Source organism: Lucilia cuprina, chromosome 4 (genome assembly GCF_022045245.1).
Source record: "Lucilia cuprina isolate Lc7/37 chromosome 4, ASM2204524v1, whole genome shotgun sequence".
NCBI lineage: Eukaryota > Metazoa > Arthropoda > Insecta > Diptera > Calliphoridae > Lucilia > Lucilia cuprina.
In genome coordinates this window covers 18,584,588-18,609,840 of record NC_060952.1, presented here as the reverse complement: position 1 = coordinate 18,609,840, position 25,253 = coordinate 18,584,588, and the positions used below count along the sequence as shown (strand labels likewise).

Genomic DNA, 25,253 nt, shown 5'->3' with positions numbered 1-25,253 from the left:
TAAACCAATTTTTTATTTATTTCATGGGATTTTTTAATTATGTATTTCTTAAATATTAAAGTAATATATTGTAATATAATTATTATAAATCAATTTTTTATATGGAGTATTTTTCATGACCGTTTTAATTATATTATTATATGTTATTATAAGTACTAATGATTTGTAACAAAAAGAAATATTGGTCTTATAGCTTAAGGTATTTCTATAGATTCAGAAGCATTTCTTTAAGCTTCTAAGGTATATTTATTTATAAAAAAGGTTTTTTCATCAACCAGTTTTAAGTATTGTTATATTTGTTAACAATTTTAAGACTTTTACAGAAAACAATTGTAAAATATAGTTAAAAAAAAAGCTCATTGGAAAGTACAGTAGACGTCCACTAGTACGAATTATATAGTGTCAGGCCCTTTCGCAGTACCGAAAAATTCGTATTATTGAACAACACATTTTGTATGTTTAAATTCAAATATTACACATACAATATAGGATTTTATTTATTTTTGTTTTATTTTTCATGAAAAATTACATAACGAAACAAAATATAATAAATATGTATTATTTCAAATTTCTTTTGTACATAAACAGGCATAAAAGGGACATATTTACGTATACGAATTGTTAATGAAAGTATCGTGAGTCCAATGGTTGAAATGAGATATAGATATATAGATATAGTGTGCCAAAGACAATTTGCATGTACATATCTGTTCTAAAATGTATAAAACATGTTTAGATTACATAAAACTTCAATTAAAAACTTGAATGGAATATAATTTGAAATTTTCTCTTAAAAACTTGGAATAGTTAAAGGATCACATATAGTAATGATTAAACCCATTTAAATGTGGAGTCATATTACTTTTAAAATTGACAGTTCATACATATATAAATAACATTTTACTTATTAGAAAATCCATAATTAAACATTGATGTTTATTACTTTGTAAAATGATACCTACTTTGTAAAATGATACCTCTCTTTGGTCATCGAAATTACAAGAAAATAAATTAATTTCACTAAATAATTGTTGATTTGTAAATATACATGCAGTAAATTGTGCGTATAGGACTTTTAAAAACACAAAACATTTGTAATAAATACAAAAATTTCAAAATTACTGAGCTAAAGGTGAATGGTACCGAAGTCATAAAATAAAAACATAATAAAAACTTCATTCATACGCAAATAAAACCAAAATTCCCATAAAAATGCGTTATTCGTACCATCGAACAAAAAAATTGTGACTTCATTATTACTATAGAGTAGACAATGCAACAATTTTGCCATTCGTATTATTGGACGTCCACTGTAGTTTGAAAAACTAAATGTTTTCATAAATTTTTATGCGATTTTTTTAGTAAAATCAAACAAAAAGGATTCTTTTCAAAATAATTTAATATTTATTGAAAATATTATTAAATGGAAATGGTTTAATGTTAAATAAATGATTGATTTTTAAATAAAAGACAAATAAAACATCTGTGCGCACATAAAAAACAAAAAACAAAGAAAATAATATTAATGGAAGTGGCACAAATGTAACGGCAAAATAAAGGCTTAAAATATAATTATGAAAATTTATAAAATAAAAAACTACAAGACATTCATAAATAAATAGAATTTGTCAATTATAAATTAGATAATAAGGTACGAGTAATTTAAAAATGATAACCTATATATAATTATTTTGAATGTGTTTTATTTGCTTCTTATTTTTCCATTGTATTTTGTATGTTGTTTTTTTTTGTGAATTTAATATTTGCACCTTAACAAGTAAATAAAAGACTAATTTAAATAGATAGTAACCAAACGAATGACATTGAAATATAATATAAATCATTATTTTCTATACACTATGCTACTATAGTAGAGTAAACTTAAAACTACAAATAAATTAAATAAACACTTTTCATAGATAATTTGTAATTATATTATATATGTATGTACGTAATTCCGATAAGAATAAAGTAAGTTAAATGTGAAAAATAAAATGTATATAAGACGTTAGTTAAATAAATACAATGCGTCAAAAATGTATGAATAAAAATAATAATAATACAAATAAACGTTTGACATTGCATTGTTTAAAAAAGGATTCATTGAAGCAAAGTTCTGCATTAGATATGAAAGAAAAAAAAAATAAGTCTTAAAATTTTGAGATACGCATGTAACACAAAAAAGTTTTGTATACTTTTTTGTATATATAGTATAGTATATGTATTTAATATAATGGCATGAGATATTTTTGAACTATTCAAGAAGTTGATCATACTTTTGTATTTTTTCAAAGAACTCGGGCGGGTTTTTCCATAATAGGGTTATAACGTCTTTTTGATTTCAAGTGAAGCTCTTTTACGTAGAATAGTGCTGATAGATATATATTACATATATGTAGTATTTATTGTTTTGTGATAAGCAAGCACAAAGTAAAAGCTTGCTAACAATATAAGAAAAATATTATGATAATTCTTTAAAGTAAAACAAATTCCTCTGTTTCACTATCATCATCATTGCTTGCTTGTGTCAACGAATCATTATTAATTTGCTGCAGTTGTTTTTGTAAAGGTTTATATAGAGAATCGCTCATTTCATTTTGACTTTCATGTTGCAAACAACGTCCTCTCGAGAAAGAAAATAAAGGATAATTCATTTCGGCAAATTGTGATGAAGTTTCCGTAAAACTATTGGTCAAACTTGAAGGCATTTGTTGTTGATGTTGGTTGTTAATGGAAGGCTGTTTCTCCAGACTGCCAGAGGCACAACGCATGGGATGAAGATACTTAAATAAAATTAAGATTAATAAAATGACATTAACTTAAGCAATTTATATACGCTTACCATTTGCACGGATTCGACAAAATTATCAAAATCTGTTTTAGTCTGACAATAGAAACCAATACAGCAACTTGGATCCATTTTACTCGTTTTAAGTTTTCTGGGTGACTTGCAGTGGAATGAGTGTAAGGGGAAATTCTCTTGATTAACGTCCACCATTTCCTGACAATAATGAGGATCCAAATGTATTAATTTATCCTCTGCAATAAAAAAACAATATTATCGAATTAATTTTCAATTGATTATCATTACATTCAAATTATGTATTAATATTTTACATACCCTGAAATCCTACAAAATACAAAGAGTGTTTTGGTCGACCACCTATTATGCCAATACAATATTCAGTGCTGAGCAACAATTTCAAACAATGAGCATATACTGGATTTAATTTCTCGGTACCCAAGCGTAATGGTATCAATACAATTAATGATTTCCAATTTTGTTTAGATTCTAATGATTTTGGAGTTTCTGGTTTACGCCAGGGTACATGAGGTTTGGGTGTTGGTTCGGGTATGCAACATTCCGATTCAATATCTCCAATATAAACTAATAGTAAACAAATTGTAAGAAATATTAAATTTGAAAGCTAAAGGAATTATAATCTTACTTGTACAATCCTTGGCCACATATATAACCAGATTATCAAAATCAGCATTTTCTTGAGCAGCATTTTTTAAGGATTGTCTATATTTGTTTTTAAAAAGAATAGGATAGGATTATTTAATTACGGAAATTGTGTTTATTCAGTATATACCTTAATAAATATGACACTGAAGCTGGACCATACCAATCACCTGGCTTTTTACCCATTTTTTCGCCCAAACCAACTAATGTGTGTATAGAGAAGGGTGAACTTTTGGATGAACTATCTCCAAACCATTTAATGATCTTTTTATGCATATTATCCTCATAAGTCGAATGCAATTGTGATTCTGAATCATAGCGCCAACCTTTTAAGAAATGTAAAAATAATTGGTTAAATAATATAATAAAAAGTCGGTATATAGGTTGTATTATAGGAAGCTAAATTAGATAGACACACGGACATTTAAAATTTACTTACTGCGTCCTAAAAAGTGGCAAATTAAGGCCTGGGCCAATAACATTTGACCACTGCGCAGCATACAGCCCCAACCACAGTCTGAAGTATAATTTGAACCATTCATTAGCGGAAACTCTCGACGATATGTCATCCAAATACGACTGTAGAAATCACGCTTAAATCCCTCAATTCCTTCCTCCCAAGGATTATCCCCAACCTGATTATCTGTAGCATCCATTGCCAATTCCTGTGGCACAACTATTTCCTCCACTTGTTGAGGATTTAAGACAGGATACAATGACAGCGTATTACTATTTGGAGTCATTATGTTTTCTGAGTTAACTTGCTGTATTGTATCATAGGCACTCGATATTATACTATTGTCTTGTCCCGGATTATTACTCAATTCTGCTGAAGTTTCCATGGAGGAAGAGGGTGTTCCCTTACGATGATAACATCTGCCTAACAACCAGACAGGTTGTTCCTTTGAAAAGTTTGATTTCAATTTTCCGCTCCAGCCATATTTAACGTTGTGCCACATGGTAAGCAATTTCGATTCCATACCTTTGGTGGGTGTTCTACCAGCTGCTGGTGTTGAGGTTGATGTAGAAGAAGCAGTGTTGCCATCGTTATCATCACTCTCTGTGGCGTTATTGACACAGGAACCACTAGACGTAGTATAAAGCTGTTGGAAAGCATTGATAAAGCGCGAAGATGTCGATATTTTCCTCTGAGGTGTTGAGACTTCAGATTTACCAGCATTTCCTGACGGTACTGCTGGAGGCCTTCTAACACATTGTATAGTAGCGGCCTGTTCCTCTTCGATGGCACCCTCCTCTACTGGTATGATATTAGCTGCAGTTGTTGTGCCCACAGTTGGGCTGCCTTGAAAAAGGTTCAATTTCTCTTCCGTTAACTGTGACAATAAACCATCATAGTTCATCTGTGAATGCGAATTACAATAAGGAAATTTTTTTAAACATGGATACATTGTTATTGAACTCATTACAACAAATACGCGAGTGTATTGTCGCCTGCCAACTACTACATCCACTATCGATCGATCGGTAATAAAAAATTTAAATTATTTTCAGTGCGAATGACTAAAGTGTTTATCACTTAATCACGGTCGTTGTATGACTGTTCTTGGGAAACCTCAAGTATAATATCTATTTGGTAGCAAGTAGGCATTTCGTTCTTTCCCTCACCTTTAGATTTATAACACTATGGTACTTACCATTTATGTTGATAAGTTTTTTTCTTTCTTTTCTTTAATTTTATATGTGAAAATTTTTAATTTTTCTTATCTTGCTATTATTTATGATGATTACATTTAGTGTGTTTTGTTTATATAGATAAAAATATTGATAATTGGTTTTGTTTTTATTTCCAATTTCGCGTTTAATAGTTATTTATTTTGTATATATTTATTAGATTTTTCTTAATTATTCAACAAAAGAATAATAGTGAATGCAAAAATTATTATTTATTGCACATATAGTAGTTCTAAACGTAATTTTTTCTTTATTCACTTTGTTCTTGACGTTTGTTTGATTACTCAATTTTGCAGTTATTATTATTTTTTTTTTTTTGAGAGAAAATGAATCAAAACAAAAGCACAAAAGTAGTTGTAAATAAAGTTGTAAACAAAACGAAAAATAATTATTCGGTTAATCAAACCGTAGTAGAATAACCGAATCTTAATGTACATTAGTAGAATAAATATACTTGCCAAATTATTCGATAATTGCGCCAATCAAAGTAATGCCACATGCCTGTCTACATAGGAAAACATTTTTGGAAATCTTTTGATTTTGTGTGTAATTGAAAACTTGTTTTTTTTCATTTGTACAAAAATGCAATTAATGAAACAAAGGTTTCTGTGTAAACATTAAAAAATCTTTAAAAGAGAATTAAGAAAACGTTTATAAACAAAAAGTTTCCCCGTGGGGACCGATATAACTGCTAGATTTTTTTCGCGTTATTTTGTGTTGTTTTTTTTTAACTTGTATTGTTTTGTTACATTTTTTATTACATATTGGAATAATTTTAAGAAGTACTGTTATTAAGCAGAATGTAAGCCCCTAGGGTTTAGTTTTAAATTTGTTAAACAATTTGTAAAAGTGTTTATCAAATTATTCAAAATAGGTATAAAGATTTTAAGCCGTCTAAGGCTGAACAATTTTTGACGGCGGCTGGGTTTAGTCGGCTCGAAGCCGAACCGGCGCAGGTCTCTGAAAACGTTGCAAAAAAATGAGCGGCGCTCGAAGAATAAATTGCATTTTTTTATCGCAGAAATTTGGAAATTTTGTTGAAAAATTTACAATAATTGTGCCTAAAACCTAAATTTAATAACTTTTAAATACTTTATAAACAATAAAAACCAACCACTGAGTAAAATGTAATTAAATAATTGCAAAAAGTTTAGTATAAAAGTTAAAATTATTAAAAAGAAAATTTGCTGGAAAAGTACACACGTCGTTTTCGCTTTCTTCAATGGTGGCTTTTGAAAAAAATATGAAAAAGATTTTAAGAAGTGGGTAAAGATGCATTTTTGAAAATATAATAAATCAAGAAGTGATTTAATTACAAATACATGAACTATTAAGACAGTTTTAAATTAAATAATTGTTTATTGAAGGGAAAATTTGTTTTATTTTGTAAAAAGAAAATATTTTTTTTGTTAAAAAAATTGTGTTAAAAGGGAATTTGTAAAATGAGAGGGTGCTCTGACCTCACGAATCAAAATCAAAAAGAGAAAACGTGTAATTAAAAAAAAAGAAAAAAAAAACAAAAAATTAAAAAAAACGATTGTTTGCTTTTACGCGAGGAAGGCGGAAAGGAAACAATGTTTATGTTTTGATTAGCAGTAGTGGTCCATCAAATAATCAACCTACGTGTAAACATTACAACAAATTTAAATAAAGCAAATAAATATTATGACAGAGGCAAAACGTGTAACTCTAACTACTATAAGTAGTACTGTTAGCTCCTCCTTAATGACGGCTGGCTCGTCTAATCCTTTACGTTTCGGTGCAGATTTTTTGGCTCAAGCAGATAAGTCTGCGACAACAGGAAATGCTTCTGCAACTACTGCTACGAAGGGTTCAACAAAAACGATACGTTTAAATGTGGAACTCTTTCAAACAGACTCGAATAAATATCCAGAATTTAATTATGCAAAATTATTACATTTGGAGAAGGTAAGTGGTGAATTAAATGATCTACATTATTTTTTTTATTTCATTATTTACTTACATACAGCGTTTTTTCTTAAACAAGTTATGAATTTTATTGCATCTTTGATGAGCACGTGCTTTTTTTCCTTAATACAAAAAAATTTTATTTACATTTATTGGCGGATCTTTGAATCAAAAATACTTTAGATGGCTTTAGAAATAAAATTATTATATTGTTCTAATTGGAATGTTTGGTTTTCGTATCGAGAAACTTTACTTGCGAAATTTTTTTTGTCTGTAGGTTTCGTTCAACAAAAAATCAAAGTCCTATAAAGTCCCCTTTCCAGAGTTTTTGTGAGATTGTCTATTAATGGCTTGAATTGAATCAGAATCTGATAGTAAAATCGTTATAACAATGCGAATGTTTTAAAAATGATTTGGTTGCCATATTAGGTTTTATATATGACTGATACAGATTTAGAAATCTTTAAGCATGATATTGCAATTCCGAAGTTTAATTGGATGCAATTAATTTCTAAAACTACTTTTCAATTAAAGGTATAGGAAGAATATGGCCGCAGAAGCTTGCCAATATAAGTTAAATTATTTTTTATATTTTCAAAAATTAATTTTTTTTGTTTTAAATAAAAAAAATATTTTTAATAACAATTAAAACACTTTTAAACTAATGCAACATAAACTTATTAAATCCTTAGAAAAAACTTAAAAAGTTAAAGCAAAAATCAAATGGATTCTCCGATCCTTTTGAAGATAACGATGATGATGTAGCACGTATTGCTAAAGAACTTGAAAAGAAATACGGCAATGCGTATAGTAGCGGACGTGGTAAAAACAAAAGAGATGATGTCGACATTGGAATGGGTTATGATGAATCTGATTCATTTATTGACAACACAGAAGCGGTAATAACCAATTTTCAAAAACATTAAAAAACTATGTAATATTTTGAAAAAACTACCTATATAATAATCTTTTTTTTAGTATGATGAATTGATACCCGATGAAGTTGAAACTATTGAGGGCGGTTTTTATATCAACTGCGGAGCTTTGGAGTTTAAAAAGTTACACACCGAGTCGTATACTACTAAAACTGATGAAATTATCAAAATGCCCAATCGTCCAAAAAAACGCGTGATTTCTTCATCTTCAGAAGATTCCTCATCTTCGGGTGATGATGAGGAAGATGATGACGATGATTCGGAAGAGGACGATGATGATGATGAAACATCCGTGGAAACTAGTAAATCGAAATCATCTGCAAGCACCAATGATAAGAAATCAAAATCTTCATCATCATCTGTAACAAAATCTAATCCTGCCAAAAAGAAAGCCATTGCTCCTGAGCCTGGAGGAGCGACTAAGAAAAACAAGGAAAAGAATCTGACCAGTGGTTTATCATGTTCGGCCTCAAGTTCTCCTAAAATTTCAGCCGAAGAAAGGGCATCTGATGTTGAACGGAATAGCAAGAAAGTGGAAAAAACGACCACCGTAAAAGATATGCTTAAGGCCCAAAGGGATAACTTCTTAAAATCACAATCAAATGGCGAAGGCAAGGGTAAGTCATCCGCCGAAGACGAGGATGACGATGATTCTTCTAGTGATGATTCCGAAGACGACGATGACGAAGAAGATGAATCAGATGATAACAGCGATTCAAATCAAAGTGAAACTCAAACATCAAAGGATAAAAAGCAGGCATCTGGAGCAGAAGATCAAGGCAATGAAAGTAGGTTATATTTTAATTTAAAAAAAAAAACATAATTTGCTTACATAACATTACGTTACTTACAGAATTACGAACAAGTGATACTAACCTACCCGAAATGGAGGCGGATGTATTAACTAGTATAATTGAGTTTAGAGATGGCGTTAAATCTCAAAACTTAATTGGAAAAAAGTTTCAATTTGATGATAAATTATCGGAAAACTTTCTTAAGTACTTTTTTGAAGTTTCATTTTCATAAACATATATTCCTTTATGCTTAACAATTTTTAATTTAGAATTGACGACTCTCTGTTGTGTATGGATAAGGCTCAACGTAATATGGTTTTTGCTCATTTAGAATTTCATCTCTCCCTACCGAGATACTATTTTCTAAGAAAAGCCAAACAATTGCGCATTAAAGAAGAAAAACTAAAAAGCAAACGTTCATTTAATAAGCTACATAAGGCCATAACCGAAACAATGCCAGCAGTTATAGCCAGTTATGAAGCAGAGCTCAAAAGATATTCGGAATTACTGTAAGTTTTTCTAATGACGTTATGTTATAAATAGAAACATAAATCTCAACCATTTTTTCTTCTAGTGCATCCAACTCAAACACAGACCAACCTCCCAAAATGCCAAAGAAAAAATTCCCTTGGAATACAAATTTAAGGTATTATTTTAATTTTTATAAATATATTGTTTTTGAATTTCATTTATTTTACATTTACATTAGAAATCTTTTGTACGATGTCTATCAAGTACGTTGGACTACATATCCCGTCTTAGGTACACGCAAAGAAACTCTCGAAGAATTCATTACAAACTATATGCGGGAAAAAGTTGTAGAGATTTGGCCTAAAGGTTGGATGCGCTATGAAGAACTGCAAAAGGAAATCGAAAAACGTAAAACGGCAGCTAAAAAGGCTAAAGAGAAGAAGAAGGTTGCATCCGCCACGACCTCAGGACAATCTTCACCCAATCCCAATGTGGCAAACAATCCATTGACATCAATACAAATAACAACCGTTTCTTCACTAGCTTCATCATCCACGAACCCCGGTCTTCCCAATGCAACAGCAACGACAACCACTACAGCACAACCAGCATCTTATTTGAAACAATTTGATGAATTAGCTTCACGTTCTAATGCCAATTCGGATACGGATTCTGTAGCCAGCAGTAGTACATCATCAAATTTGAAGCGTAAAAATACAGATGCTAACCGCAATAAGCCAACTAAACCTAAAGCAGCGAAACTGAATGGCGACCAAACAAAATCAATCAATAATAGTAATAACAATAGAAATATCCCTCCCACCATATCAGTTGACCTAGTATCGCCCAACAAAAGAACTGATCACAGCATTAATCATATAATGTCACCAACCGAAGGTTCTGCAACAACTTCAACGGCTTCATCAATATTTAGTTCCACTACAGCGGCTGTATCGCAGCCTTCAAAACATTCCACTAATACACATGTCATTGATCTCGATAACTATAAAAGTGTCGGTGATATAATACAAACATCGAAACAACTACAGGCAGCAGCTGCATCATCATCATCATCATCATCACTTAACACAAATAGTAGTACATCAGCGAATACGGTACCTCGACGTGAAAGTAGTGGTGATTCAGAAATTGAAATTGTTGGTGTTTATCCGGCCAAACAGCAAAATAAAAAACTAAAAACTAATAATCGCAGTGTAACGCCAAATTCCAATTATAATAATACGGAAAAAACGTCACCAACAAGTTCCCACCATTCACATCATCACAATAACAACAACAGCAGCAGCAATAATAATCGCAAAAAGGGAAACAATACTGGTTTTACAAATCTACCCGGAATGGATGTAAATAAAATGGTTAATACTCTTATGGAATTGGGAGATGTAAGTTGAATTTAAAAATGTATTTTTTTCCTTGCACAAATAGAAAAAAATATTCGAATAAAATTTATAAACTCATAAGAAAATTTAATTTTAAGTAAAGGTTTGATATTAGTAAAGAAATGGGAATTTAGAAAAAAATAGTAATATCAATAACTATGAATGACATAAATCTTCTTAAGAAATTGATTTTTACACAAAAGTTTAGTAAAAATTAGATTTTTTGACTAAATATTGACTTGAAGGTAAAATTAATTATTCTACTGAAATCCCTATTAAAAAAAAAATATGTTTAGATTTGTTGGTTAAATAAATAAAATAAATTTATTTTAAAAATTTATTTATTGCGATTAAAATGAATACAATTGTGGGCTAATAATCTCATAACGAATTGGACATCTAAAAGTAAAAGTGCCTGAATAGGTTTCTGAACATTCAGGAATGTTTTTTTATAGTAACTTAATTAAAAATTTGAACAAATCGAAAAAATCATATGAATATCTTTCAGGAATTACAAATAAAACCAATTTCAACATCGACTGCCCAACAGCAGACCTCCTCTTCGACCCAAAAGTCACAGGGTTCCGGAGCGCATCAATGACCCACGACACCATTGTTAAATCTAGCAACGAGTAGTTTTTTAACAGCTATACCTTCAACTACGTTGGCAACAAACTCATTTTATAATCATGAACAAACTGTAGCAGCGGCCTTAGTATTATCCTCAATGTGTAGTAATACCTCAACAACAACTACCACCGGAACCAACAAGTCAACTATGTCACTGCCAACGATCGTGGCTAATGCAACTGGTATACCACAATTTTCAACAGCAACAATAACAACACCAACAACATTGTTATCAACCAGTAATGATAATTTAAGTTTTAATAATTTATCAACACTGCCCTTATTTTTAACACCACCACCACCCCCTTCTTCATCCACATCTCCCATTGGTGTAAATATTAAATCTTTTCTACAACCATCATCATCATCATCTCATCACTCGCCCTCATCTTCGCCACTTAATATGTCGACGTCAGCCCCAACAACAAATGCAGGATTCTTAACACCCAATCCATTCTTAATTTCCAATTCACCTTCACCACCCTCAAGATACGATCGCCGCTCTAAATCACCAGCAACATCAGTGTCATCGTCACAGCCGTACAATCATCTTCCCCATCACCAACACGTACAGAAATAATTATCGTAATTGTTTGAATATGAACATGTCCTTGTACTTGTTGCATGATTTTTATTGATACTTATTAGGTTTTTCCATAGAAATCAATGTAAAGTAGTATGTTTTCCTTATAATTTATATATTTTTTGTTATAGAATTATTAATTTTTTTTTGTAATGTGTTTTCATTTTTTTTAATTTAATTTAATCAGTATAAAAATTACTTATTACTTACTCTATATTAAAAACAAAAATTGTTCATTAAGAAATTATATCGTATTATCAATATTTTTTTTTTTTAAATAAAATAAATTATCTTAAATAAAGTCAATGATTTCTTATCAAATTGTAGAATTTAAATTTTTTTTATTTATGCATTGGAACACTAAAACAAAAATTGGGGATTAATTTTGATTTTGCTTTTTATGCCAAAAAAAGATTTTTCTACTTTTATGTAAATTCGGGGAATTCGTGTGGTGTAAGTGTAAAACTTGTTGTAAATTGTAAAACCTACTATTTGTGCTAAATCAGATTAAGATTATTATAAAAAAAACAAAAAGTGTAGAACCATTTAATCAAAACGACGTTTTATGAGAGCCTTGATCACTTATGTATGTATCATGCTCTTTGAAATTTAAAAGAGAGAATATTTACTCGGATCAAACAATTATTATCAAATAGTATCCTAATAACCAATTGATAATTAGCAGACTTTCTGTAATAGACGTAATGTTGTAGGTAGGGACAATTATGGACCTATCCCCATAAAATTTCATCACGAGATTCTCATTTTTTAAGCCAATTATGAGCTTTAAAGAAATTTCTTGAAGTTTTGGTAATTGTCAAGCTGTATCAGCTGATATCTTCAAATTTTCATTGCCATCAATGGGCCCTATTCTGCATTTCAATTCGAATCGAAATTTTCTCCGTTTGGTAACTTTGGTATTCTGCATTTTGACTCGACTCTGCGTCACATAAACAACAACTTACAAAAACGTAGGGTACGATCGTAACGTAGAATACACACGCTCGTAAAGCATTGAAAGGAAATGGAATTGCTACTACTTTTTCTTACGATTCAGTTTTTTGTTGGAATACCTTTTTTCGATCGTTGAGTAACTGAATGCGTAAACGTAATCAAAATGCATGAATAAAAACTCAATTTTTTTTCTGTTGTTTAGAAAATGTTGCTTTAATATTTATTTATTTTAAAATTAGAAATTCATTTTTAACTTGTTTGAATTTAATTATTTTTCTAAAATGATGTTAATTTGTTTTTTTTTTATTTATTTATTTTATAAGTGTATTTTATTTTGGATAGTCTACATTTACCATTAAATTGATTTATTATTTCTTTTGTCTAATATCATCGAATTAAAGCACATTCATAATTCAATAAAATTTTGTAAATCAGTGAAAGTGCATAGAAAATGTTGCAAACCATTATTGTTAAAAATTACTATTAAATTAAACATACATACATATTTATGTATATTTGCATATTAAATATATTTCTTTTACTTTTAGGTAATAAGATACAAGTTTATTTAAATTAATGTATGTAGTATATATATACACATAGAGCCAGACTTACGGAAAAGTAAGTTGCAATTATTTGTTATACAATAGATTTTATAAAAATATTTATTATAATAAAATCATTTAAAACGTACATACATCTATTTCTTAATTATTCCATCTTGTATTTTGCAGACATGACAATAATGAATAATTTTTATTACTTTTTCATCTGGTCATGTCATCAGAGATGGAGTTTGTTTAATTATCAAAAAAATATTAATTTTTTAAAGCGCAAAATTTCAAATATAATAAATTCTTTAAACAAAAACTAATGTATAAAAACTTCTTAAAAAAATAATAAATTGGAAATAATCCAAGTGAATTGAACAAAAAACTATATATATAAATATACAAATGTAAATAGTTTTGAATGATTGTGTTTCGGTACCAGTTTTTGTCTTCGATTTAAATTAATAAAAACATCACAGTCAAGTAAGAATCCTTTCATTTTCTGTTGTGAGTGAGTGAACGAACGAACAAAAATGAAGAAGAAAAAAGCGACTAAAAGAAAAACGTTTAATAATTGAATTGATTTTACTTGATCCAACGAAATATAGATGTTAGACGATTGGCAGCCGATGTCATTAGTCCCTCGGCAATGGTAGATTGTTGTTGTGGCCCAGTAGCTGTGGGCATTAGATTTGTATTGATAAGTTCATGTTGTGTTGGTAAGCTTGACACAGATTCCCAATCTAAACGTAATGAATTTTCGTCTTAAACAAAATAACAAATGTTAAGGATATTAAAACAGAGCTTATAAAGACATATATCTACCTTCTGATTCCGATTCTGTGGCCGTTTCAATGCCTATTAGTAATGAATCAACGGATTTCATTAATGGTGCATTTGCCACCTCTTGAAAACCATGGCGTCCCAAGTCACTCTTTTCTGGATCCAATATTATAAGCATGTTTTCCAATGTATGATTCTCATTGAGAGATCGCAATTTAACCTGTTGTGTATAGGCCAAATACATGATATTTGAATTAAGCCTTGATACTTTGCGTAAAAATTGTTCCTCGTTTAATTTTTTACAAAAATCTCTGAAATTACAAAAAAATATATATAAATTTTATCGAAAACATATATTTTTCTATGGAGATTTTTTCCAACATTTTTTATAAAAAAAATAATTTTTTGAAAATTATCTATTAAAAAAAATTCGAAAAATTATCTATAAAAAGAAAGTTTTTGAAAAATTATTTATTATATAATTATTGTTATTATATTATTATTATATAAAAAGCAAACAATTTATATGATAATTTCTGTAAATATAGATTTGTTGAGTACGAAGATCAGAAGGATAGTAATAAAATAAACACTCACCCGTAAACTACTTTATAAGGTAATCTCACATTTAAATAGTAACAAATCAATTGTAATAATTGTGTTGTATATGTCAACGCACCCACAATACGGAAGCCGTTAACGCGACTCGGTACTATCTCGTTAGCTGTTGTCTTGGGTACATCGTCTTTGTTGTCTTTCAACCAATCCAGGTACGCTGAATAATCACCATTTGCTGGCAGAGATGGTGCAACAATACGATATTGCATTTCACTAATGCCGCTGCCATGAAAAATCCATTTACCTCGTATGTACGATGTATTTTTAGCATCGGCCAAGGCCGCTATAGTTTCCGAGTCTTCAGTATGGGATGTGGGTGATTTTGGTTTATTGGGAGGACGTTCATCCTTGAGCACAATTTCCGAAATTGGAAATATATATTCCACCAATTGTCTGATACCACGACGGGTAACATCCTTAAGTTTGTCTAAGAGGGCATAATGACGTTCGCGTAGTTTTCCTATTTTTTCTATACGATCCAAGACGTAATCTTCCAGTTCCTTAACTTTAATGGGATACTTTGGCAACGTTTTACGTTTATCCGAATTGGCTTTATACAATTCGTTGCGCTGTTCGGAGAGGGTTTGCAGATTAGTTTTCTTCTCCGCAATTAACTGATGCAATAAATCCACCTGCTCACGATGACGTTTGATTTCGAACATAAGATTCTCACTCGATCGCTTTTCTTTTATCAAACGTTCATAGCGTTGGCTGAAGACTTTCAGGCCTGCTTGTATATTTAAATATTTTTGTTGTTTTTCGGATAAACTGAAAAATAGGAACAGAAAAATAATCTCTGCATTCACCCCCCACACAAAAACATTACTCACCATTCACCGTGGGGATGTCCCTTGCGTGTTATATATCCGGATTTAACACAATCACGGCAGTGAAATCTATGTTGTTGTGAGAAACATATTAAACATTTTAAGGATGGTGCCGTAGCACTGTCCACAGCTCCAACACCAGATTTTAGTTTTCTCTTCAATCTATTTGTGGGTTTGCCTTTCAATTCTACAACATCGTCATCATCTTCATCGTTCGAGGTGCTAGAAACTTGAAAATTTTCTGGGGCTTTTGAACTTTCGTCACTACTACTTGAAGCCATAACATAATTAGTTGAATGTTTTCAATTTTTTAAACTTCTAATAAAATTTCAAATAATAGATATCAACAAAATTTACGTATTTTTCTTCTTTCACACACAATACACTAATAAAGGAAAACAACAACAATGTATATAAAAGGCAAAAAAAAAAAATATTGATAAATGTCAAAAGATGCTTCTTCTTGTTGTCTTGCAAAACATAAAAAAGAAACAAATCACAATAATATTAACAGCTGTCGTAGAGCTGTTAAAAAAGGTAGCATAAATTTACGCGCCTAATTCGAGTCGCTGCTACTTCAAACTAGCTTCGTTGACATCAAACCAGCTTCGTTGACATCAACCGGAGCTATACCTTTTTACATTGCTTGTATGTCATACCGTAAAGGACTAGGGTATCGAACATGTGTATTTTAAATGGGAAGTGCAGTTGATGTCAATTTCTGTCGACTGCGAAAAGAAATTCTGCTAAAATTTTTCGCGCCTAAAACTGTTTTCTTCTTCTTTTTATATTTGTGGGGTGTGTGTGTGTGCAAAAATCTAAAAAGACAGAAATAATATTTTTTAAATCAAAAAAAAAAAATATTTGTTTATAACAATTGAACTTAGAAATTAATAAAATTTGTATTTTTGTATACCGAGGGTCATTGTGCAAAGAAACAACAACAGACAAGTGTTGTGTGTTTAATTTAGTTAAATTGTTAATAACTTTGAAAATGTTTTTCCAGTCGGTTTTTTTTTCGTTTAATATCCAAAAGTGTTCATGGAAATCTCATGATTTTCCGTAGCGTGAAAAAGTATTTAATTATTTATTTGTCTCTAAAGAACGTTATTCCTTTTACGAAAGAGGAGGCATCATGATGGTCTCCTGGATGAAGAATGCAAACAAGAGAGTGGCGATTGCATACCTCCCTAGTCACCTAGGCGGGAGGTGGTCGGTCGTCTAGTGGTGACATGGTATATTATCACCTAGAGGCAATAGAAGGATGCTGATTGCCGTATCCAGGGGTTACCACAAGGATAGATACTTATTATACCATTGGTCTCAGCAGAATCACTACCATATACCCATAATAGAGCGCGCTGTCTGGAGTGCCTTTCAATGAAGCTCTTGTTGTCTCCAAACACTATGGTGGCCGAGTATTTACAAGAAACAATTGGTAAGCCGTCTTTTATACAAATTTATAGCTATGTAGAGAATGTCCTCCCGGACCTAGAGGATACTACTTCTAGGTAGTATCCTACTACTAAATTCAAGGTACGAGTATACAGTGTCTCTCATAAGTATTCGAATTTGGTTGTACTTTGAAAAGAAACATAATTTAATAATATTTTTATGTGTGAAATGAATTATAAAATTCATAATATGTATAATATCACACTCTTTAAAATTTAAAAAAATTACATTTACCTCAATTGATTTAACTTTTTAAAAAAAAGTCCATAAAATTGCCTCACAGAAGTATTCGAACTTTTCCTGTATTTCATATATCACCATATTTTACGAAACACAAATTGTGTTAAGGGGTTACTATCGACCAAAATTGTATATTTTTGGCCAATTTGTTCCACAATTTTGGAGCATTTGTACCATCTTTTTATGTAATATCATTAAAATGGCTATTTTTGACCATATTTGCATTTTTTTCAAAAATAAAACCAAACTTTAATATGAGGATTTTATACACCACTTGAGGTATATAAAAATAATATTTTTTTGTTATAAGGATCTGTACTTAAAAGTTCCTAGAAGTATTTTTGGTGTCGTTCTTCAGTTTCTAATTGAATTGTATGGATCTTAAGTACCTTTTCGTACCACTAGGGTCGATATTTTAAATTTTCAATTTATTATATTGGTATACAATTCCAAAACATGCCTTTACAAATTGTCATCCTTTACAGTAGATTTCAGTTTTTACTATTCGAAACTTTCACGCTTATGTTGCCCATTACAATTACACTGTAAGTCCAAAATTTTGGGTTTAATTTGATCATAGTAATCAATATTTAAACTTATATCGATATTTTTGAGTTAGACCGTAATGACATAGTGGCATGTAGTCTGGACGTCATTGGTATATAAAAACAAGTAGGAAAGTATAGTCGGGCATGGCCGACCATATAATACCCTACACCATGAGTATATTTTTAAAATTTTGGGAAAAGGATATATTTCGAAATAACAGTTAGTTTTGTTGAGTTTCATTGCGATACAAATGGTTACAAGTCAATTTTAGACGTTTAAGTCATTTTTTGAAGGGGGTTTTTGAAATTATTCTAATAAAACAATTGTATTACTTAAAATACATCTGTAGTTACTTGAATATGAGTTTTTGTCCTTATAGAATAACGTAAAACTGTTCTCAGCTATGGTCGAAAAATTTCGATATTTTTAACGGTCGTTTCAAAATTCAAATTTTAGTTTTTTTGATACTTTGTTTAAACAAATTTCAATATTTTTGGGAGAACTCATAGGGTTTTATGGACAACCTACTAGGGAATAAAACAGTAAAAAATTAGGTCAATGCCTCTTATAGTTTGCCTGTACCTGCAATTTGAATTCAGCGGATTTCGAGAAAAACTCATTTTTATGTAATATTTGCAAAATTAGCCTTTTGTTATAGTGTTGTGTATTTTAAATGGAACCTTTTGTAATAATTTTTAAGTCCACATATTTCTAAATAAAATCAAGAGTTTCATGCAATTTGGACGCCATTACACCCATAAACTTTAAAGGTCAAAGGTCAAATTTTGTAATATTTGCAAATTTTTGATGGAAACTAGTCGAAATTGTTTCTATTTTTAGGTAGATTATCATAAAACTTTAGAAATTTACTTATTACCAACCGATATTTACAACAATAGTGAAAAATAAATTAACCCTTAAGCGGTCTTGAGGTCAAAATGATCTTGATGTTTTAAAAATATTCCAATTTGGACATATTTCAATAAAATCCGTTTGCAATCCCATTAATTCAGCTTAAAAAATTTAGTCATTAAACCTTTTTGAATATGGTGTCAATTTGAACCTAAGTATTTTTTCAGTAATACTTTTTGTAATCGATGTAAATTTGGTATTAAAAACTAAGATATCATAATTTATATTTGTGATATAATTTTCCAGTTTTATTTTAAAATATTTAGTGCAAATAATATTGAAATACATTTTTTAGATTTCATTATTTTTTTTTATATATATTATATTTTTTATAATACCCAATTGTTTTTTTATCAATCATTTTGATCCCATGGCCGTTTAAGGGTTAATTTATTTTTTGCACTATTGTTGTAAATATCGGTTGTTAATAAATAAATTTCTTAAGTTTTATGATAATCTACCTAAAAATAGAAACAATTTCGACTAGTTTCCATCAAAAATTGCAAATATTACAAAATTTGACCTTTGACCTTTAAAGTTTATGGGTTAATGGCGTCAAAACTGCATGAAACTCTTGATTTTTATTTAGAAATATGTGGACTAATAAATTTACAAAACGTTCCATTTAAAATACACAACAATATAATAAAAAGGCAAATTTTGCAAAATAGTACATAAAATGGTTTTTCTCGAAATCCGCTGAAAATTGACCTAATTTTTTTTACTGTTTTATTCCCTAATCTAATGTCCATAAATCTCTATGAGTTCTCCCAAAAATATTGAAATTTGTTTATCAAAGTATCAAAAAAACTAAAATTTGAATTTTGAAACGACCGTTAAAAATATCGAAATTTTTCGACCATAGTTGAGAACAGGTTTACGTTATTCTATAAGGACAAAAACTCATATTCAAGTAACTGCAGATGTATTTTAAGTAAAACAATTGTTTTATTAGAATATTTTCAAAAATGTGTTTATTTTTTTATCACATTTCGAATTCAAATGCTCTGAGACACGATAATGGCCTGAAACTTAGTTTTTTGGAGCACTCTAATGTACATATTAGCACAATTCCAAAACATGCCTTTACAAAACGCCATCCTACACAGTAGATTTCGGTTTTTACTATTCGTAACTTTCACGCTTATGTTGTCCATTACAATAACACTGTAAGTCCAAAGTTTTGTATTTATTTTGATTAAGTAATCAATATTTAAACTGATATCGATATTTTTTAGTTTGACCATAATGATATAGTGGCATGCAGCCTGGACGTCATTGGTATATAACAATAATGATACTACCATATTGAATGGCGTTTCTTCGAGGCAAGTTTTGAAGTTGTACACTTCCACAATACATTGAAAACTTAAAATATATAAAAGCTGATATCTAAAAGAACATATGCAAGAAAACTTTCCCCGAAATTTTTTGACCCTTGTATTATGAAATGGACTTAAGTTCCAATATATTGAATTAGCGAGAGATTAATGATATCAATAATATATCTTGGATCGTTTTAAATATAGATTCTTGTAACAAAAAATACTATTTTTAGATACTCCAAAGGGTCTATTAAATCCCAATATAAAAATCACCATTTTAATGATATTACATAAAAAAGGGTACAATATCCCAAAAATTGTGGACCAAATGAGCCAAAAAATATAGCATTTCGGTTGATAGTAACCTTAAAACAATTTAAAGCATAAAAACCATTCGATTCTAAAATTTGTGTTTCGTATAATATGATCATATATGAAATACAGGAAAAATTCGTATCCTTTTTTGAGGCAATTTAAGTAAGTGTAAATTTTTCAAATTTTAAAAAGCGTGATATCAAACCTAAGGACTGTCTAAACCATATAACAAATTATTTTATTTATTTGCACACAAATATTATTAAATTTGGTTTCTCTTCATAGCTTACCTAAATTCGAATACTTATTAGAGACACTGTATGTGTAATTTCCTTTCATGTGACCCAACATTAAAAATCGATATCTTTCGATTTGAATTAAATTTGCACCAAATTTTCAGCTCTACCGAAGTCAGAAGTAGTGATAGTTCGAAATTTTGGTCATTTTATCAAAAGAATAATTTTTTCCACATTTGGTACTTAATTATACCCTACACCAGTTTAGTGGGGAGGATATATTGGGTTTGTGCTGATGTGTTATTAACATACAAAAATATATCGCCCTATACCCACCTTAAAGTATAATAATCGGCTTAGAATCATTTTCTTAGTCGATTAAGCTATGTCCGTCCGTCCGTCTGGCTGTCCATGTAAACCCTGTGCGCAAGGTACAGGTCGCAATTTTCAAGATAAATTGAAAAATGGTTAAAATCGGTCCATTATTTCGACTAGCCCCCATACAACCGTACCCCCCAAATAGGGTCTTTGGCTTATATTTAATTTAAATGATCTATTATGTTAACAAAAGTCGACAAAACTTAGTTTTATAGAACTTTAAATGACACTACCGATTTTTGTAATGATCGGGCTTCATTTCACCCTATCCCACATACAAACTCCCCTTCAGAAAATGACTTAAAGGTCAAAATTCACTTACCAAACACTAATAACACATTTAAATTCTACATAAATAATATTGAAGAAGACTTAACTCCCCCCCCAACATTTTTAAGGATAGGGCCATATTTTGCCCTACTCCCCTTTGAGCCCTCTTAAAAAATCTCTTTTTGAAAAAAAAGTAAAAATATTCCGAAAAAAGTTAAAAAAACAAACCAAAGGCTTTATTTTTTTAAATAATCCCCATTTTTAACATACATACTGACTGGTGTAGGGTATCATATGGTCGGCTACGCCCGACTATACATTCATACTTGTTTTTTTTTCTATTTTTTATACCCACCATCAAAAAAGATGGGGGTATATTGATTTTGTCATTCCGTTTGTAACACATCGAAATATTGATATAGCAATGAAATTTGAAGTTAGTCCCTGACGAGGCAAAACCTCTCTACCAAATTTTATGTGGATCGTTCCATAATTGACCCCACCTCTCATATAAGGCCCCTTAAAAATTAAGACATTACTGGCATAATAGTACGAGTATAGCGATGAAATTCGACCACATAATTTCCATGCGAGCCCAAAATCTGTCTATCAAATTTATGTGGATCGGTATATATAGGTCCAATTTAATAATTGATTTTAACGCTCATTATTGGCTTAAAATTACGAATACATCGATGAAATTGAACACACATAAGTTTCATGCGAACCAAAATCTTAATTTAACGCTCATTACTGGCTTAAAAGTAAGTACGAGTGTAGAGATGAGATATAACATAAGTAAGTTTCTTACGATATATATTATATATATATATATATTATATATAGATATATATATATTTATATTATATATATATATAATTATATATATAATATATATATATATATATATATGTATATATATATATATATATATATATATATATATATATATATATATATATATATACATGAGAAGTGACATACACTAACCAATGGACATACTCACACACTAAACAAAATACAGAACATTTTCGAGAGTTTTTTTTAGCAAAGAATAATTTATACAGAACAGGGCTCTAAAATACAGTATTGTTCTGTATAATACAGAAATCTTGGTACTTCTACATCCAGTTTTGAGGAACAGTTTGTATATAATTCCTAAAAAGTTCTAATAAGTTTCAGCAATACGTTTTTATTACACTAGATATTGGAACGTATGAATTCTGGAACTCGTTGATAAATCTCAAAAACATACATTTATAAAACTTAATTTCTTTATATAGAAAGGTTTTCACATTAAATAAATAATTTGTAATATTTGAGAAAAAATTGAAAGAATTGAATTTAAAGTAGTGGAAAATTATATTTTTGTTTGTTATTGGAAGAAAAATTATTGTAGAAAAGAAATAACTATTAAAACAAACATACACTTGCCTCTTATTCGATTAACCGAATAATTTTGAATTATCCGATTACTAACCGGCCAACTCTTAAAACCCCAATTAATTATTTGTCGAATAAACCGAATAAGACAAAACCCGTAATAATTGAATACTCTAGTAATCACCAAGCTTTTAAAGTAATGGTCTATGCTATCTTTTGAGCAAAAAAAGTAAAATATGCTAATATACCCACCATCAAACCGTATGCCGTAAAATATATGCTCTTTTGACCGTTTTTTATAAAATTTTTTATATATTTTTAGACCGATTTTGGTTCATATACAACATGTATAACACTATCCGCATTAAATTCCGTAGGAAGATTTAACATTCCCTACAAAAGTTGTTAGGTTTGGGCTAGTAAGAAACTTACTTATGTTATATTTCATCTCTCACTCGTACTTTTAAGCCAGTAATGAGCGTTAAATTAAGATTTTGGTTCGCATGAAACTTTGTGTGTTCAATTTCATCGATGTATTCGTAATTTTAAAGCCAATAATGAGCGTTAAAATCAATTATTAATTGGACCTTATATAGACCGATCCACATAAAATTTGATAGACAGATTTTGGCTCGCATGGAAATTATGTGTGTCGAATTTTATCGCTATACTCGTACTATTATGCCAGTAATGTCTTAATTTTTTAAGGGAAGTTATATGAGAGGTGGGGTCAATTATGGAACGATCCACATAAAATTTGGTAGAGAGGTTTTGCCTCGTCAGGGACTAACTTCAAATTTCATTGCTAATATCAATATTTCGATGTGTTACAAACGGAATGACAAAATCAATATACCCCCATCTTTTTGATGGTGGGTATAAAAATAGAAAAAAAAACAAGTATGAATGTATAGTCGGGCGTAGCCGACCATATGATACCCTACACCAGTCAGTATGTATGTTAAAAATGGGGATTATTTAAAAAATAAAGCCTTTGGTATGTTTTTTTAATTTTATTTCGGAATATTTTTACTTTTTTTTCAAAAAAGAGATTTTTTTAAGAGGACTCAAAGGGGAGTAGGGCAAAATATATGGCCCTATCCTTAAAAATGTTGGTGGGGGGAGTTAAGTCTTCTTCAATATTATTTATGTAGAATTTTACCTTGTCGAAGTTTTCCCTAATAGTTTCCGTGATTTCCAGAAGTGTGCCAGTAGTACTAAATCCTTTCCTAAAACCTGATTGATGTGGATGAATCAAACTACAACTATATTAATTAATTAAAAATTACAACTATATTAATTAATGCATATTTCTGAAATAGAATTTATAACTTATAGTTAGTTATAAACTTTGTAGTAAAAAGTAATCATCCATTCATCGGATCCCGATATTTGGGATTTTCAGAAAATTGATTTTATAATGATAACTTTTGGAATGAAGTACATATTAGCTATAAATTGATTTTCTATAAGAGAGTTATATTGGCCACTGATCCTCATTATTTTAGGTTTCATATATATAGGTTTCAGTTTCTTAAACAAGTTTTTTCACATCGAATTTCATTATTACATCGAAATTTTGAAAGCCATTTATGTGCGTTTACGTCATAATATTTATTCTAAACATTCGAATTTCCAAAAATCCCGTCTTAGTGGATCTATTTGGAGGGAGACCAAACTCAACTCTTAAGCTTCAACCGTTTAGGTTGTGCGATGATGAATCAGTCATTTAGTCTGTCAGTCAGTCTGTAATATTTTGTCAGTTATATATGTACAGTGTCTCACATAAGTATTCGAATTTAGGTAAACCATGAAAAGAAACCAAATTTAATAATATATTTTGTGTGCAAAAAAATTAATTAGTTTGTTATATTCTCTAGACAGTCCTTAGGTTTGATATCACGCTTTTTTAAAACATGAAAAATTTACATTTACCTTAATTAAATTAGCTTTTTTAAAAAGTCAATAAAATTGCCTCACAAAAGTATGCGAATTTTTCATGTATTTCATATTTGATCATATTATACGAAACACAAATTTTAGAATCAAATGGTTTTTATGGTTTAAATTGTTTTAAGGGGTTACTATCAACCGAAATGATATAAAATTTGTAGTATTTTCTCTTTTTTTCCAAAAATAAAACCAAAATTTGATATTGGGATTAAATAGACCCCTTGGATTATCTAAAAGTAGTATTTTTTGTTACAAGAATCTGTATTTAAAATATCCATGATATATTATTGATATCATTATTCTGTCGCTAATTCAATATATTGGGACTTAAGTCCACTTTCATGATACAAGAGTCAAAAATTTTAGGGAAAAGTTTTCTTGTATATATTCTTTTATATATCAGTTTTTATATATTTTAAGTTTTCAATGTATTGTGGAAGTGTACAACACCAAAACATGCCTCGAAGAAACACCATTCAATATGGTAGTATCATTATTATACCCTACACCACTATAGTGGGGAGGGTATTATACGTTTGTGCTGATGTTTGTAACATACAAAAATATTGGTCCAATACCTTAAAGTATACCGATCGATTTAGAA

At 29.7% G+C, this 25,253-nt stretch overlaps 4 protein-coding genes across 6 annotated transcripts; 2 read left to right on the top strand and 2 right to left on the bottom strand.

Moving 5' to 3' along the window:
* Positions 1 to 2,461: 2,461 nt before the first annotated feature.
* Positions 2,462 to 5,419, bottom strand: LOC111679667 (cysteine protease ATG4C). Of its 3 annotated transcripts, none has more exons than XM_023441263.2 (7): positions 5,122 to 5,419; positions 3,906 to 4,827; positions 3,597 to 3,792; positions 3,450 to 3,526; positions 3,122 to 3,388; positions 2,843 to 3,039; positions 2,462 to 2,783 (listed from the first exon to the last, which is right to left on the bottom strand). In XM_023441263.2, the coding sequence occupies exons 1-7, from the start codon at positions 5,122 to 5,124 to the stop codon at positions 2,475 to 2,477; spliced, it is 1,971 nt and encodes a 656-aa protein (XP_023297031.1). In that variant the 5' UTR covers positions 5,125 to 5,419; the 3' UTR covers positions 2,462 to 2,474. The 3 variants fall into 3 exon arrangements, with proteins under 3 accessions (XP_023297031.1, XP_046804146.1, XP_023297030.1); XM_046948190.1 differs by lacking the exon at positions 5,122 to 5,419 and adding an exon at positions 4,894 to 5,065; XM_023441262.2 differs by lacking the exon at positions 5,122 to 5,419 and having other exon boundaries at positions 3,906 to 5,065.
* Positions 5,420 to 5,952: 533 nt separating this feature from the next.
* On the top strand, positions 5,953 to 11,338 carry LOC111679693 (yemanuclein). Its single transcript, XM_023441299.2, has 8 exons — positions 5,953 to 7,087; positions 7,780 to 7,986; positions 8,066 to 8,810; positions 8,876 to 9,020; positions 9,086 to 9,325; positions 9,391 to 9,462; positions 9,526 to 10,690; positions 11,196 to 11,338. The coding sequence occupies exons 1-8, from the start codon at positions 6,824 to 6,826 to the stop codon at positions 11,286 to 11,288; spliced, it is 2,931 nt and encodes a 976-aa protein (XP_023297067.2). The 5' UTR covers positions 5,953 to 6,823; the 3' UTR covers positions 11,289 to 11,338.
* Positions 11,339 to 11,414: 76 nt separating this feature from the next.
* On the top strand, positions 11,415 to 11,897 carry LOC124419742 (putative protein TPRXL). The gene has a single exon (XM_046950292.1). It carries the CDS (start codon positions 11,415 to 11,417, stop codon positions 11,895 to 11,897), a length of 483 nt encoding a protein of 160 aa, XP_046806248.1.
* Positions 11,898 to 13,138: 1,241 nt separating this feature from the next.
* LOC111679673 (beclin 1-associated autophagy-related key regulator) lies at positions 13,139 to 16,044 on the bottom strand. Its single transcript, XM_023441273.2, has 4 exons — positions 15,637 to 16,044; positions 14,786 to 15,574; positions 14,231 to 14,499; positions 13,139 to 14,169 (listed from the first exon to the last, which is right to left on the bottom strand). The coding sequence occupies exons 1-4, from the start codon at positions 15,912 to 15,914 to the stop codon at positions 13,991 to 13,993; spliced, it is 1,515 nt and encodes a 504-aa protein (XP_023297041.2). The 5' UTR covers positions 15,915 to 16,044; the 3' UTR covers positions 13,139 to 13,990.
* Positions 16,045 to 25,253: the final 9,209 nt, after the last annotated feature.